At 46.5% G+C, this 14,382-nt stretch overlaps 1 protein-coding gene across 2 annotated transcripts in view; it reads left to right on the top strand.

The window, feature by feature from the left end:
* STYXL1 (serine/threonine/tyrosine interacting like 1) overlaps nucleotides 1-14,382 on the top strand; it is a 248,182-nt gene that overhangs the window by 49,005 nt on the left and 184,795 nt on the right. Inside the window, exon 2 of one of the 2 annotated variants that reach the window (XM_085646928.1) lies at nucleotides 128-234. The exons of the other annotated variant lie outside the window; for it this stretch is intronic. Within the exon in view, the coding sequence (XP_085503054.1) occupies nucleotides 128-234 (107 nt within the window). The remainder of the gene's footprint in view (nucleotides 1-127; nucleotides 235-14,382) is intronic. 2 annotated transcript variants of the gene reach the window in all.

Genomic DNA, 14,382 nt, shown 5'->3' on the forward strand with positions numbered 1-14,382 from the left:
AAGTTCAGTTTTGAATTCATTTTGAGACATTTTATAGTGTGAAACACCTGTAGACATCTAATAAGCATTGGTATTAATTAGCCACAGTAAATTCATTTTCAGCTGTTTTTCCTTTGATTTCCTTCAGAAAAACGGCTGGCATTGTCATGTGTGAGCCAAGAGAACTGTACAACATCTTAAACCAGTCTACTAAATTCTCCAGATTAGCGGAGCCAAACTACCTCTGTCTCTTGGGTAAGTGCTTAAGTATATCAGTATCTCTTTAAGATACAATAAGCTTTATTCGAAAATTATATGATGATCATAAAAGTAATACATTATAAAAATCACATGATAAAACAGTCAGAATTAAAATTAATACGTTCATAAAAACCAGACATATGACAATAAGATGGCTAAATCACCCTTCCTGTGTTATAAAAAAAAACATTTCATTTCTTACACATAGAAATATTTTAAGAAAGAAACTAACACTATCATAAATTGCTAGTGTGCTCAACTTCTGCAAATACAATAAGACCAGTCTACATTTGATCAACCCTGAACCTTTCAATAGTGAGATATAAAAACGATTAGTAAAATACGAGTACATTCGGCAGAATAATATAAAATGGAGCAGACTCTGCAGGAAAATTTCATCACATGGGCAGAGAAGAATAGATCAGCAACCAATCTGCTCAAGGGGAAAGCCTAGCTGCCATTTAATAATCCCCAATCTATAGCTGGTTAGAAAAGTTCCTATACCAAGAGCAGAATACAAAAAATCCTATTACGCTTTAACCCTGATGTAGTTTGAATAAGGATGTATTCCTTATTACAGGTTTTAATTAACTCAGCCACATGAAATTCATGCTGTCTATATTACAGAAAAGATTTTTTGATCCAGGATCTTTCATCTTTTGGCAGGCCCAGAAAAATTAAATGGCCTGTCCAGGGAGGTGCACATCTTAATATACTCCAACCAGGGAATTTGAAGACCTCTATCACAAGACAAGCAATCCTCAATAACGTCTCTATTGAACAGTGTTTGGGGGTTGCTCTAAACTGAGCACCAGAACAGCAAGAGTGCTAGATCTTCAACATAATCGAGCCCTAATTCCTCATGCATTATAAAAGAGGGACAGCTAGTTGGGCGGTCTAAAATTCTTCTGCTGACTCTATTTTCCTCACCCTGAAGAGTACTAATGTTTTATGTGTGAAGGCCCCATAAGCCAGACCGATAGGCTAAGAATGGAAGAAACTTCCTCCTGTAAATTTCTAGAAAAGAGTCAATTGGCTTCTTACCAATAGCAGAGGTTATGAATCCAACGTGGTGCGTAAAAAGTGTTCCGACTGTAGCTATACATGAGGACCAGGTGCCACTCTAATCAAAGGTGACCCAGCAAGTACAAAAACTCACGTTCTTAATATGGGCTTATCTCCTATGGATAGTGGCCACATTTTAGGGTTCCTTAGACCACAAGCCATTGTGTAGGTTTTGTTGAAGTTCACTTCCAACTTTGCCATAAAGTGAGTATAACCATCCATTAAGATTTTGAGCTCCCAAGGGCTCCTTGAATTCAAGACGGCATCATCCGCATATGTCAATGCTGGGATAGCCTTATTTTTTATGACTGTGGCGTCTACGCCCTTGGCCATCAATGCCACATCTAACCTCGATAATGTATTACAAAAAGAGGATTGGGGTGAGCACATACACTTTGCGTATCCCCCTATCTGTGACAAACAGGTCCGTGCACTCTCTTTTTTCCCCATTCCTAACTGCAGCAGAGAGGTCGTAATGTAGAGCCCTCAAAAATCCCAAAAGCCCCTTATCAACTCCAATTATCTCCAGTTTTGCCCTCAAAGTGGCCCTCATTATGCAATGAAGTGTGCAGGAGAGGTCTTTGAAAGCTACAAAAGAAAATGGACCCCTGCTTCGCAATGGTGTATTTAACGTTCGTGAGATATAAATTAAGTAATTTTTTCAATGTCCCTAAACCAGTTCAAAACTCAATGTGCAGTTTGGAAATAACACCCTTATCCACAACTCGGGAAGTCAGTCATTCCAAAATAATCCTTCCTACTTTCTTTTTTTTTAAACTGTTTTCATTTGTATAAATTCAGCCAGTACAATAGTAAGTAAGTTCCGCACGCAGAAAACATTCCATTGTTAATTCAAATGATCAATAGACAGGAGGCGTTGGTATGTGCATTCATTTTAGTAGAGGAATCCAATCCCTCTCCTTAGCCCATTTTCGTGGTTAATAAACAATACGTTGTTGACTTAAATGATCAGTGATCGGGAGGCATTGGCATGTTTACACCCTTTAAGAGGGGAATCCCACCTCCCTCCCCTATCCCAGTTCCAAGACTAATGGCCACATGCATCAAGCGAAAAACTGGTCGCAAACGGGCAGATTAGCAGATTCTGCCCCTTTGCGACCGGTATTTTTGCATTTTGGATGCATCATCCCACATGCAAAAATCGCATTTTGAGAAATCACAAAAATAGCGATTATTTAATTGCGATTGCATTTAGGGAATTCGCAAATTGCAATTCCCTGAATGGAATGCATGATTATATCGCAAATAGCGATTCCGCAAATAGGGGTCGCAAATTACCATCGATTTGTACTTGATGGTAATTTGCAAAAATTTGAAAAATGCACTAAAGTGCATTTTTCAAAGTTCCTGATTACACACATACATGCCCTTGGGGCATGTGTGTTTGCAACATGTGTTCACATTACAATTTCAGGGGTGCAACAGGGTGTCCTTTTGGCACCCTTGCACCCTTGAAATTGCATGCGTAATTTGCGAGTACCTGTTGGGTACTCGCAAATTGCGCATTCAATTCCCATTCATTCCTATGGGCCTATAGGCCCATAGGAATGAATGGAAAGCCATTCCTTAATTGCGACTTGCAATTTGCGAGTCACATTTAAGGAATTTTTAGGAAGTGCTATTTATTTAGCGATTCCTACATGCATAGGCTTTTGCGATTCCTTAATTGCGATTCCTTAATAACCGCAATTAAGGAATCGGAAAAGCCTACCTTGATGCATGTGCCCCTTAGTCCCTTCTGGTGGTGCGCCCTCGGTGGAAGGGGAGGTCTGTCGGTTGACCCCTAATCCTGTGTACGAAGATGAGGTCTGTTTGTCTCTATCTCCTCTATTTCCAACCCATAGTAGGTCAGCCATGGGTTCCAAATCTTGGTTAACTTTTTGGGGCATCCTCTAGCTTTATACGTCACCCTCTCTGCCCCCATGTACAAATTCATGCACACCCTCCATTCTGCCAGAGTGGGTATACCTGGGGCTCCCCAGTATCAGGCTATGTCCCTATTGGCAACTATCAGTCCTAGGTTGTATAGAAGGAGGTTGTGGCGGGGAAGGTCTTTGTCCGTCGAAATGCCCAGTAGTAAGTATTTGGGTTCCATAGAAACTTGTGCCCCCAGAATTTCATTCAGTTCTTTTATTATCCTGGACCAGTAGGTTTTAATATGAGGACATTCCCATAGCGTATGTATCTGTGTACCCCTATCTATTTTGCAGCGTAGGCAGTTGGGTGTCTCCATCCTCCCCATAGTGTGCAACTGTGCCCTATCAAAGTATACTCTGTGGAGGACCTTGAATTGTATCAATCACAATAATAGCTTAATTGCCACCTCTCTTGGTTGTATTAGGGCCCCCTCCCAGCCAATGTCTTCCAGTGGACCTGTGGTAGCTTCCCATTTTGACATGAGTGTGCCCAGGTTGTCAGGGATGTTATTGATTAGGGTTTTGTACGTCCATGAGACAGCTTTATTCAGCATTTCCTTTTGTAGTAGTCTGCCCTCTAGTGGTGCGTAGTCGGGGATGTCCATGGTGTCTATATCCGCCGCCTTCCATGCGTGTTTCAGTTGTAGGTATTTGTATCTCTGGGTGTTTTTTAAGTGGTATTCAGCTTGGAGTACTGAAAAAGGGGTTATGTCGCCGTCTCTTATGACATCGCCCAGGTTGATAATCCTGAGTAAGTCCCATTGTTTGAAGCCCTGAAGCCCATTTATTTCCGGTAGTCTCCTGCCCTCCCAAAGTGGGGTTTCCCTAGTCAGTTTTTTGTCCCAACCCATCTGCCGTTCCGCTCCTTTCCATGCTTCAATGGTCCTCTGTGTCACGGGCAACAGGCCGCGGACTCCTGCACCACCGTAGAGAGAGTGAAGGTGTGTGTGTTTCTGAAATTGGAGCCTTTCTAGGGCATATGTGGGGTGACCCCCTGGAGCGTGACCCCATTCATTAATTGTGATGAGGTGAGCAGCCCTGTAGTAGGACTGTATAACGGGCAGGGGTGTCCCTCCGTTGTACCTGTTACGTTGCAATGTCTGTAATGACACTCGTGGGTAGGCCCTGTTCCATAAAAGCAGGTGGAGTTCCGCATTGGTGGCTTTAAAGATTGCCTCTGGGACTTTGTTATAGGTGTTCTGCAGAATATAAAGTAGTTTAGGGAGTGTTATAATTTTATACATGGTGGCCCTTCAAGAAAAGTCAAGGGCAGTCATCTCTATCTTCCCACATCTTAACGGAATTTTGCAAGGACCCGCTTAATGTTATGTTGTAGACAAGCCTCATCATTAGTGGATATGTAGAGTTCCTGGTAGTGGAATCCTTCCCTGGCTATGTGAAGACATCCCTGTATGTCATGCAGGTCTAGGGTTCCCCCTATGGGATACAGGCTTGACTTGTCCCTGTTTATATTATATCCCGCCTGGCTGACGTAGTCCTCAAACAATTGCAGCATCATTAGAAGTGTCGCCTCAGGGGTAGTTACATGGAGCAGGATGTTGTGTGCGTATAGAGAAATCCTTTTGTCTCTGAGATAACCCATATCGTCTTTAAACCCCCTTAGCTCAGGCTGCATTCTGATCAAACAAGCCAGTGGTTCCAGGGTTAACGCGAAAAGCAATGGGTACAGAGGACATCCCTGTCTGGTGCCTCGCCGCACTGGGAAGTCTACCGACGTTGCCCCGTTTACTCGGACTCTTGCTCTCGGGTTGGTGTCAAGCAGTTCTACCCACGTCAGGAAGCCCGGTCCTAGTCTGAACTTTACCAGGGCTTGACGCATAAATGGCCAATGAATCGCATCAAAGTTCTCAGCGTCTAGGGAAAGAAACAAGTGCGGTGTGAGCGTATTCTTTACTGCGTCTAACCAATTGGCCAATCGACAGAGATTGACGCGCGTAGTGTGCCTGGGCATGAAGCTGGATTGGTCATGATGGACGAGGGAGGTAATCACTGGCAACAGGCATGCTGCCAAGATGGAGGCCAGGATTTTAGTATCAACGTTGAGTAATGATATTGGGCGGTATGACCCACAGTCAGTGGGAGGCTTCCCCGGTTTAGGAATCACTACTATAGTTGCATTGCAGAGATCCGAGGGAAGAGACCCTTCTTCACGCACCGCTTGGTGCATATTTAGAAGGTGCGGGCCTAGTAGGCTGGCAGTACGTTTAAAGAGCTCCGCCGGCAGTCTGTTAGGACTCAGGGTTTTTCCGGACTTTTGTCTATTGATTGCTTCTAGGACTTATGTCAGAGTGAGATCTTTATCAAGGGCTTCTCGGTCTTCCCGACCAAGGTGGGGGTCTATGCCACTCAGGTAATCTTTTATCTGTGACTCTTCGGCCAGTGGTCTGGCACCATATAGCTTTGTGTAATAGTGGGCAAAAGCCCCTGCTATGTCGGCTGCCGTTACATGGACCGCTTCTTTTTCGTGTATCATAGCCACCCATCTCACCTCTTTCTCTTTCCTGCCCAGCCAGGCCAATAATTTCCCTGCCCTATCTCCGGACTCATATGGTCGGTGGTGTGTGGCCTGGATTTGGGTTTGCACCTCTCGTTCTGTCAGGGCTCGGAATTCTCTACTCGCAATTGTTATATGGCGAAGCAGCGTCATGTCAGTATCCGGGCCTATGTTTTTCTCAAGTTCCCAGAGCTTCCATTCCAGGTTCTGACTAGGCGGGTCTCCTCACCTTGTTTGTGTGCTATTATGTTCTGTACTTTGTCTCGCAGCACAGTCTTGTATGCCTCCCATAATGTAACCACTGAAGACACTGAGCCCTCGTTTTCGCTAAAGTAAAGCTCAGTTTTATTCGGATCTCACTAAGAACCTGTGTATCACATACCTCCCAAGCGTTTAATCTCCATTCTTGCCTCGTTCTGGGACCTCTTCCTCCCACCGTTAACCAGAGGGGTGAGTGATAAGATATTCCCCTTGCCAGGTATTCCACTTTTTCTGCATCTCACCTGCCGGGGCGAAGAGATAGTCAAGTCTGGAAAAAACCTGGTGGGCTCCTGAGAAATATGAGTAGGTACGGTCAACTGGGTGTTGGTGGCGTCAGAGGTCAGTCAGTCCCACAGAGCACACACATTCGGGCTGCGGGGTGGGTTTGCATCAACCTATAGTCACGTGCGTTCGGTCTAGGCCTAGATCGATTACGTTGTTGAAGTCGCCTCCAATAATATGTGTGGAGGGCCCGGACTCCAACAGTATGCCTGCCACTGCCTCAAGTGTTTGATTTAGCAATCAGGGTGGGGCATAAACGCTAATCAAGGTCAGTTCCCCTCATCCCTAAGTTCACTGTACTGCGACAAAGGTGCCATTGGGGTCTGACCATATTTTGGCCGTGCGAAAGAGAGGAGTCTTCGTAATTAGTATGGCAACTCCCCTTGCTCTAGTGGAGAATTCTGCATGTGCAAGTGTGGTGTATGACCCCCTTCCGAGTTATGTGCGGGGCATGCCTGCCAGGTGGTTCTCCTTTAATAGGATAATGTCATGCTTGAGCCTTTTAAAGTATCTGGTGACCAGTCCCCTCTTAATCTTATTCTCTAGCCCGTTTACATTCCACGTTATTACTGTATGACCCCTCTCATCCATTATGCGTGTGTGTCTCTCGCTCTTCCTTACTCGGGAGATTCTCTGTTTGCCTCCCTTTCCTTGTATCTGTCTGCGGCTCTGTGACCTCCATAACTGGCTGAGAACGAAAAGAACTTGCTTTTAAATATTTTAAAGTATCCTTTTGCCCCCAACTCACCCGCCCTCCCCACACTCTCTCAGGTCCCAAGTCCATCCGTTCGACAGTCAACCTGACAACCATGGCATATGTGTAGCCTGAGAGGTCTGTGCTCCCACCCCTCCCCTTACTTATCTATGGTAAAACAAAAGGATATGGCAACAAAACAAGTCTTTCGCCCCTGTTTGGGGTAGCTGTCGCGCTTTATAAGCTTCTGTATTATTATTAATATTATTAAGTGGGCTTAACGTGATACTGTCTGGGGGTTCCTTAGCCGCTCTATAGTCCCCTTCTGCCCCTGGCTAGTCCTGCATCTCAACCTTCGTTGCCACTCTTGCCAGATCTCTGTTGTAAGGTCTTTTTTTCTCGTGTCCCGGAGCCATTTTCTCCATAAGATTTATGCTTTGGAGGAGCGGATGATCACTGTCCGAGTCATCTGAGTATTCCTTGTCGGAGGGCTCGGTGGTATTGCTCTACCTTCAGTTAGACTGCTTCTTGCTGCTTTTTTACCGCATGGAGTCTTCTTCTGAGTCAGATGGTTGTGTTCTTTCCAGCATGCGAGTATTCCTTTGGGTGGTGTCCCCGTGCGTGCTCTGTGCTTTTCCATAGGCAACTTCTGCTTTTCTCTCTCCTTCGCTTAGGGTCATGCAGTTTCCAGGTGTCTGTGTATGTTAACCCTGTGGCCCTTATTCCCCTTCGCAGGGGGGGATGTTCCTCAATCCACCCCCACGCTTCCTCTGGGGTCTGGAGGAAGAAACTGGTACCGTGAAAGATGACCTTTAACTTAGCTGAAAAGAGCAACATATACTGAAGTTGAAGGGCTCTCAATTTCACTTTACCAGAGTCAAATATTCATCTTATCTTCTGTACCTCTCAGGAGTAATCAGGAAAGGCCATTATTTTTGTGTTGGGGTATTTAATTTCTCCTATATGCCTCAGCTCTCGAAGGACTAGGTCTCGATCCTGGAAGTTGAGGAATCGGGCGATCCGAGGTCGCAGAGGACCCCAGGTGGCGGCTGTGCGTTAGGCATCCTGTGAGCTCTCTCGATGAGGAAGCAGGGTTAGAACTGCCCAGCCGGGAGGGAGTCTCTGAGCCATGACATCAGGAAAGCTCTGGGGTCTGATCCTCTGCACCCCTCGGGAATCCAATAAAGCACTGGTTGTTCCTGCGTGCCCTGTTTTCAGCGTTGTCTACTTTCCAGTACACCTCCTTCAGGGCTATTGGAGACTTCTGATTTTAAAGTATGCGACGTGTCTTCCCCTCCAAGATGGGATGCGTGGTCTGAGTTATTCTCTCTGAGATGTTGGGCATATCTTGGCGCATGAGGGTCACTTCCGAGCGGATTTCTGCCATCTTCCCCTCGATGGCCTCTCTGGAGACGTGAATCGCCTGTTGGAGGGTCGCGTTGTCGGGTGACACTGGGGGCTCCCCTGCCGTCTCAGGTGGATGGGGCAATGCTTTTGTATATTTGTCCATCTTGCTCTGTTTTGTGGTTTTGTGATCCTTGTCTCTCACCATCTTTGGCCTGTAGAGGCGGCGTGCTCTGAGGTTCCACTGCTTTCCTCTCCCCCGTTGTCTTCTGCCTGCCCTAGTGCGTGGCCACTTCTTGCTGTGGGTAGATATCCTTAGTGAGCTGTAGTCATGTCTGAGTTCTTACCACTGGAGGCCGTGGCGGGTTCCCCACTGTCTCTCGAATTCTGGAGTCTTTGAAGTGTTGGGGGAAGTGTGGGCGTTCTATCCCAGAGGTGGCTTTCAGGCGCCGCAGGGGTGTCTTCTACCGTCACTGGGAGTTGGTTCATGCACCGTCTTTTGGACTGCGCCCACAGGGCCCCACCTCCTCTTATCACTCCCCCTTCAATGTCTGTTAGTTTCCTCTCCACCTCGCACTTGGTGGTCGCTAGTTATGAGTATGTCAAATGGATTGTCACCTCCCAAGGCGCCTCTCGCTGCGGCGTAGTATTGGCGGGTTATACTTGCCGCTCTTAGTCAGCGGGTGTCCATTGAGGCCCCCAGTCCTCTATTCGGATGCTGGTTCACGTCAGGTTTCCCCTTCTAGCTAGGGATAACTCGCCAATCCGCTGGCTCTCCTGTCTATTTGCGGTGCCCCAAGCACTTATCCCACGGCATTCTTGTTTGGGGCCTCCCGTCACTTCTTCCAGGGCTTTCATTCCAACTCCCTGCCATCTGGGCTCCGGTAGGGACTGCAACACTCTTGCTCTGGGCTCTCCGATGGAGTCCTACGTCTCACTGGGGGATCAGGGAAGCCATGGGGTTCCTCTGCCACCCCGTAATCCCCGCTGTCGTGCTGCTTTTAAGCCGCCTCAGTGGGTCGTCTCTCCTCACGTATGCTTTCTCGGGGGGGATCCCAAGACTGCCTCTGTCACCCCTCCACTCGCAGCCCCTCTCACCTGCGAGTGCACGGTGTTGAGCACTTGTCCCATGACTTGGAGCCTCCCGTCGCTCTGCCAGGGCCTTCTGCCCATCTCCCCCACTGTCTGTGATCCAGCGGGATCTGCAACGCTCTCGCTTCGGGCTCTTCTCTCCGGCAGAGTGTCCCCCCGGGGTCCTGGGAAGCCACGGGGTCCTGACTTCTTCCCGCTGCCGCCCTGGACTCCCCGCTGTCATAATGTTGGTTTAGCCGCACCCGTTAGTCGTTCTTCCTTGCGCGTTCTTTCTGGGGGGGGAAGGAGATGATCCGGAGGCTGCCTCTGTCGCCCATACACTTGCAGTCCCTCTCACCTTCACTTGCACGGTGGTGGGTTCTCTGTGCTGTCCGCCGCCTGTGTTGCCAACTTGGGTGTCTTGCACCATTTTTCCTGCGTCCGTTGAGGGGAAAACAACTCTTTTCCTAGGGATCGGCTCTGTTCCCTACGTATTAGGCTTCCTCAGTCACCATCTTGGGCCGTCCTGCCGGCTCTCCCAGTAGTTGCAGAGGTCTGTGTCTCCCCCGTATCAAGCTGCTTTCAGACAGGAGAGCACTTGCCTTCTTGGCGAGGGGTATGAATGGCGTTGGTTGTCGGTGTCAGTGTCAGTGGCGAGTCAAAGGGCAGGATCTACATCAGGATTCATTGCGGACTGCCGGAGCTCCGGCAGAAGCTGCTAGCCGGCCATGTTCCTGGCCACGCCCCATCCTTCCTACTATCTTGACCGTTGAATCTAAGAGAGATATTGGCCGATAGCAGCTTGGTTCATTATACTTCCCTTTTTTTAAACTGGTACAATAAAGGTATCTCTTTAAATACTGTGTAGTAAGGTAGTAAAAGGAATATTTAAGGATTTGGCTAAATAGAAAACAGTTGGCCAAATATTGGATGGAAACTAATAACTTCTTTGCCAATAAATTCCAAAAGATATAAAAATTTCTATAAAAGTAATAAAACATTTTGTGCATTTTTATTGCCTTGTTTCTTCGGTGCTGCAGTTTACATTACTGGATATAGAGGCAGTTGACAGCTCAGTGACTGCCCGAAACAGTGTGTGCCAGAAGCAAGATTTGAATGCATATTTGTATCGAACACATTTTTTTTTTCACTTGTTACAGCACAGGGTGGTTGAAAAGATCAGGTAATTTAAATATTATTACAGTTGAAAGTAGACTGTTTGAGGCTGTAATTTACACTTCCTTCAGGATTACAATTCCCTCATGCTATCATAGTGAGGGGGAAGAGAGAAATTCAGCGCTGCATCGTGGTTTGGGCCGAGCACTCATTGCAATCGTTCCAGATCGTTACTTATGGCCCGGTCGCACTATGTGGGGCTGGAGCGCGGGTGTAGAGCAGACTGTGTCTGCGGCACGTCTCCGAGGTCATCCGAGGTCAAGGTGCAACTGAAAGCGTCGCAACGCATTCCCCAACGGTTCCGATTCTTTCCGACTTGCTCGGAGATGATTTCAACCCACGTTGTCCAGAGCAGGAAAGAGATTGCGGAGGTGAGGAGACAGAGCTCGGTGCTCAGGCAGCCATTTCCCTTCGCGCCAGGACACGCCACCCATTCGAAAGTATTTTTTAGTTGCCTCAGCTGCCAGCAGAGGTCCCGTCCCAGCTAATTATGCTCCATTTTTATTGCACTAGTACTGAATAAGAGTATTACTCACTATTAGTATTATAAAAATTGGGCAGAAAACAAGGAGGGTGGTGTTCTGATAACCAAAAAGAGCTGCTGCCCTTGTGTTCTTGGCACTGACATTGCCACCTATGAGGCCAGTAGTCATATAAACAGTGCCTGGGGTCACAAGGGGCAAGCCTGGGGTGGCAGCTGTGTTCCCTGGCGACCCCAAAATGTCGTCCATGCCTAATCTTCTAATATTTCACAGATATTCATTGGCTTCTGGCTGAATAGCCCCCCCCCCACCCCCCTTGGAGGGCTGGAAGCCGTTGGGGCCCCCTGAATGGTTGGGTCCCCATGCTCCACACTCCTCTCACAGTTTTTTGCACTTGATAACAGTTGTTTTTCAATCATATTTTGACTAACAGGATTCTGTATAGTATGGTCCATGTTAAGAGATGATCCTCAGGTACTGCAGTTGTATTGCTTCTTCTGCTACATCACAGCAACCATGTTTCCAATTCTGAAAACAGGTGAAGCTCACTGAATGCAAGAATGGATAGACTTGTATGATCTCCTGCAGCAGGTTTCCTATCTCCTTGCCTGCTTACACAGATTCGGTCTATCAGGTCTCTCTTTACATTTTGCAGATGAAACTATTCTTTTCTCCACTTCCCTTCACAAATCTAATGCTGGGATCTGGGACTGAAGAGTGTCTTTAATACTGTTGCATGACTTTTGCAAGGGAGGCGCTCCTCAACCCATACTATGGCAGCCCATCTGGTGCCTCATCTCGATGAGTTATAGTCCTCTGCTCCACATCAGTGTTGCTGGTTTGCATATCACCATCAATCAGCAGGCCGGGGTTTGGTATATCACTGCTTCAGAGTTGTAGCAAAGTGTCTCTGTGCCTGCTGCAACTTCTCCGAGTCGCCTCCCTACTGATGGATAGCTACTGGAGGTTGTTGTGGAACCTACCACATGTCGCTGTCGCTGTTGGACTACCTGGTCAGTGCCAGCCCGCTAATCCTGCAAAAACGAGCTCCACTTACATTTTTCAGCCCCTAACTTACGCTTGTGGGCCCTCTTCCTTCCCTACATTCTGCGCCTCGTTCTTGGGGTTCAATAGCAACAAAATGGTGGAAAAAGACTCTAAGTCAGCCACAAAATGGACCAAACCAGAACTTCCTCTCCCAGAATCCCCCATTAAAGGCAAAACCAAACTGAAAGAAACAATGGATACGATCCTCCAAAAACTATTGGATGTACTCCAGCTGACTCAAACAAGGAAAATCAGAATGGATATCATGCAACATGATGTGTCTGGAATGAGATCTGACATCACACAAATCACTGACAAACTCACTGCAGCGGAACAACGCATCAGTGACCTTGAGGATAAACCTCTATCCCCGAATATCCATCTACATGGAACGAGACATCGCTGAACTCGAGGACAGGATCAGGAGGGAGGGGTAACATCAGTTTATTTCGTTTCCCCGAAGGCAGCGAAGGAAAACATGGCTTGTGCATCATCTTTCTGGAAGACTGGCTTCCTCAACACACTAATATCTCCTTTCACAAACGTTTTGAACTTGAGAGAACTAATCGAGTATCATCATGCCAAATTGGCCATTCTCCAACCTCTGGCACACCTAGACTGTTCATAAGTAAACCCCTGCAATACCAACACGTCAAACTAATCCTGGTGTTTATATGAAAACACAAATGTATTGCATAGGAGGGTCACCGGATAATCATCTTACAAGATTTGTCCAAGGCCACCGTCCAAGTGTGAAAAGACTTCGGAACATGAAAATCTCCTTTTCGTTTTCAGGTCCTACTATATTCCGCATCCCATTTGAAGGATCTTCATGCCTCTTCCATGACTATTGTGTCCTGTCATCATTCCTGGACAACATCCATGAAGCTGAGATGAACACCTTTTTCTTCAATGCAGGAACATCATAATGTATTGTTAAATGTCTTTTCCTTTTATCATCAATTTGGCTAGGTTCATGATGCTGTATCACACATATGGTGGCTATATTATGCTAATTGGCCGCCCCACAAATTTCTCCTCCTGCTTCTGGCAACATTCTTGGTACAATAATACCCCCTTGTAAGACAGCTTTTTTTTTATAGCTGGTCCTTTAGAGTCGAAAACCTGCTTTTTCTAGAATAATTCGACTTTATTTCTCCTCCACACAATCGTAATTGTATTACTGATATGACTACAATACTGGTTTATTGACTTGTTCTATCTCTTGAACACTGCATTGGTATCCGCTCCCAGTCGTTGCCTGATATCTATTTTATTCATATGTCGGATTATACACTGGCCTGAACATGTACACCTGTATGCCATTTGCTTCTAGCACGCTGTACCCGACCTTCCATTTGCTTTCCTATAAGGTGGTGGGGGGATGTTTCCCCCTTCATGTATCTCAAATGTCAAGTTTGCTCATTCACTCATGTTGCTCAAGTTGCGCTACACATTTATACACTTCTCCATCCCATTTAGGCTAAATCTTTTATATGGCAACCAGGAAACGCGTGACTACCACCTGTGGGTTCCACGTTGTACCAATATCCGGTCGGGAGTGGTGGGTGGGTAAGTGTGGGTTGGGTGGGTTTAAGAGTTGGTGGACTCTATTTTTATGTTACCCCTCTTTATTTGCCTTCTCTTCCCTTTTTTCTGGGTGCCTCTTCTTTTGCATGACACTATGGTCATGTTTAATAATCATTCACAGTGCATGCTTGAACTTGTTTTTGACACACGCTCAACATGCCACCTGTGGGTTCTTCAAACACCGTCCTGAGGTGGGTTTGACTGACTCTTATTCACCCTGTTACCTTCTGTTTTCCCTATGATGGTGACAGACTCCTTAAAATTTGTTTCACTGAACACGAAAGGGAGGAATCATCCGGTTAAGAGGCGGTAGATCCTTGAAAATACATGCAAGTTTAAATGTGATACACTCTTGTTACAAGAATCTAAATTATCTATCAACAACATTTCCTCTCTCAAGGCACCCTGGATATCAGAGGTTATAGGCTCACCTGCACAAATGAAAAAAATGGGGTGATCACTGTAATTACTAAACAAGCAAAGATCACGGTTCTAGAAACTCTAGCAGATCAAGGTGGGAGGTGGTTACTCCAAAAATGGTCTGAAGCAGGGTAAGAGTTTTATGTGCTGAACTTCTATGCCCCTAATGTAAATGACATGGATTTCTGGAAATAGATTGATGAACTGATGGCCAGGCTCCCTAACGACACTCGATTGATGATAGGGGATGACTTCAAT

This window comes from Triturus cristatus, chromosome 3_2, assembly GCF_964204655.1.
Source record: "Triturus cristatus chromosome 3_2, aTriCri1.1, whole genome shotgun sequence".
Taxonomy (NCBI): Eukaryota; Metazoa; Chordata; class Amphibia; order Caudata; family Salamandridae; genus Triturus; species Triturus cristatus.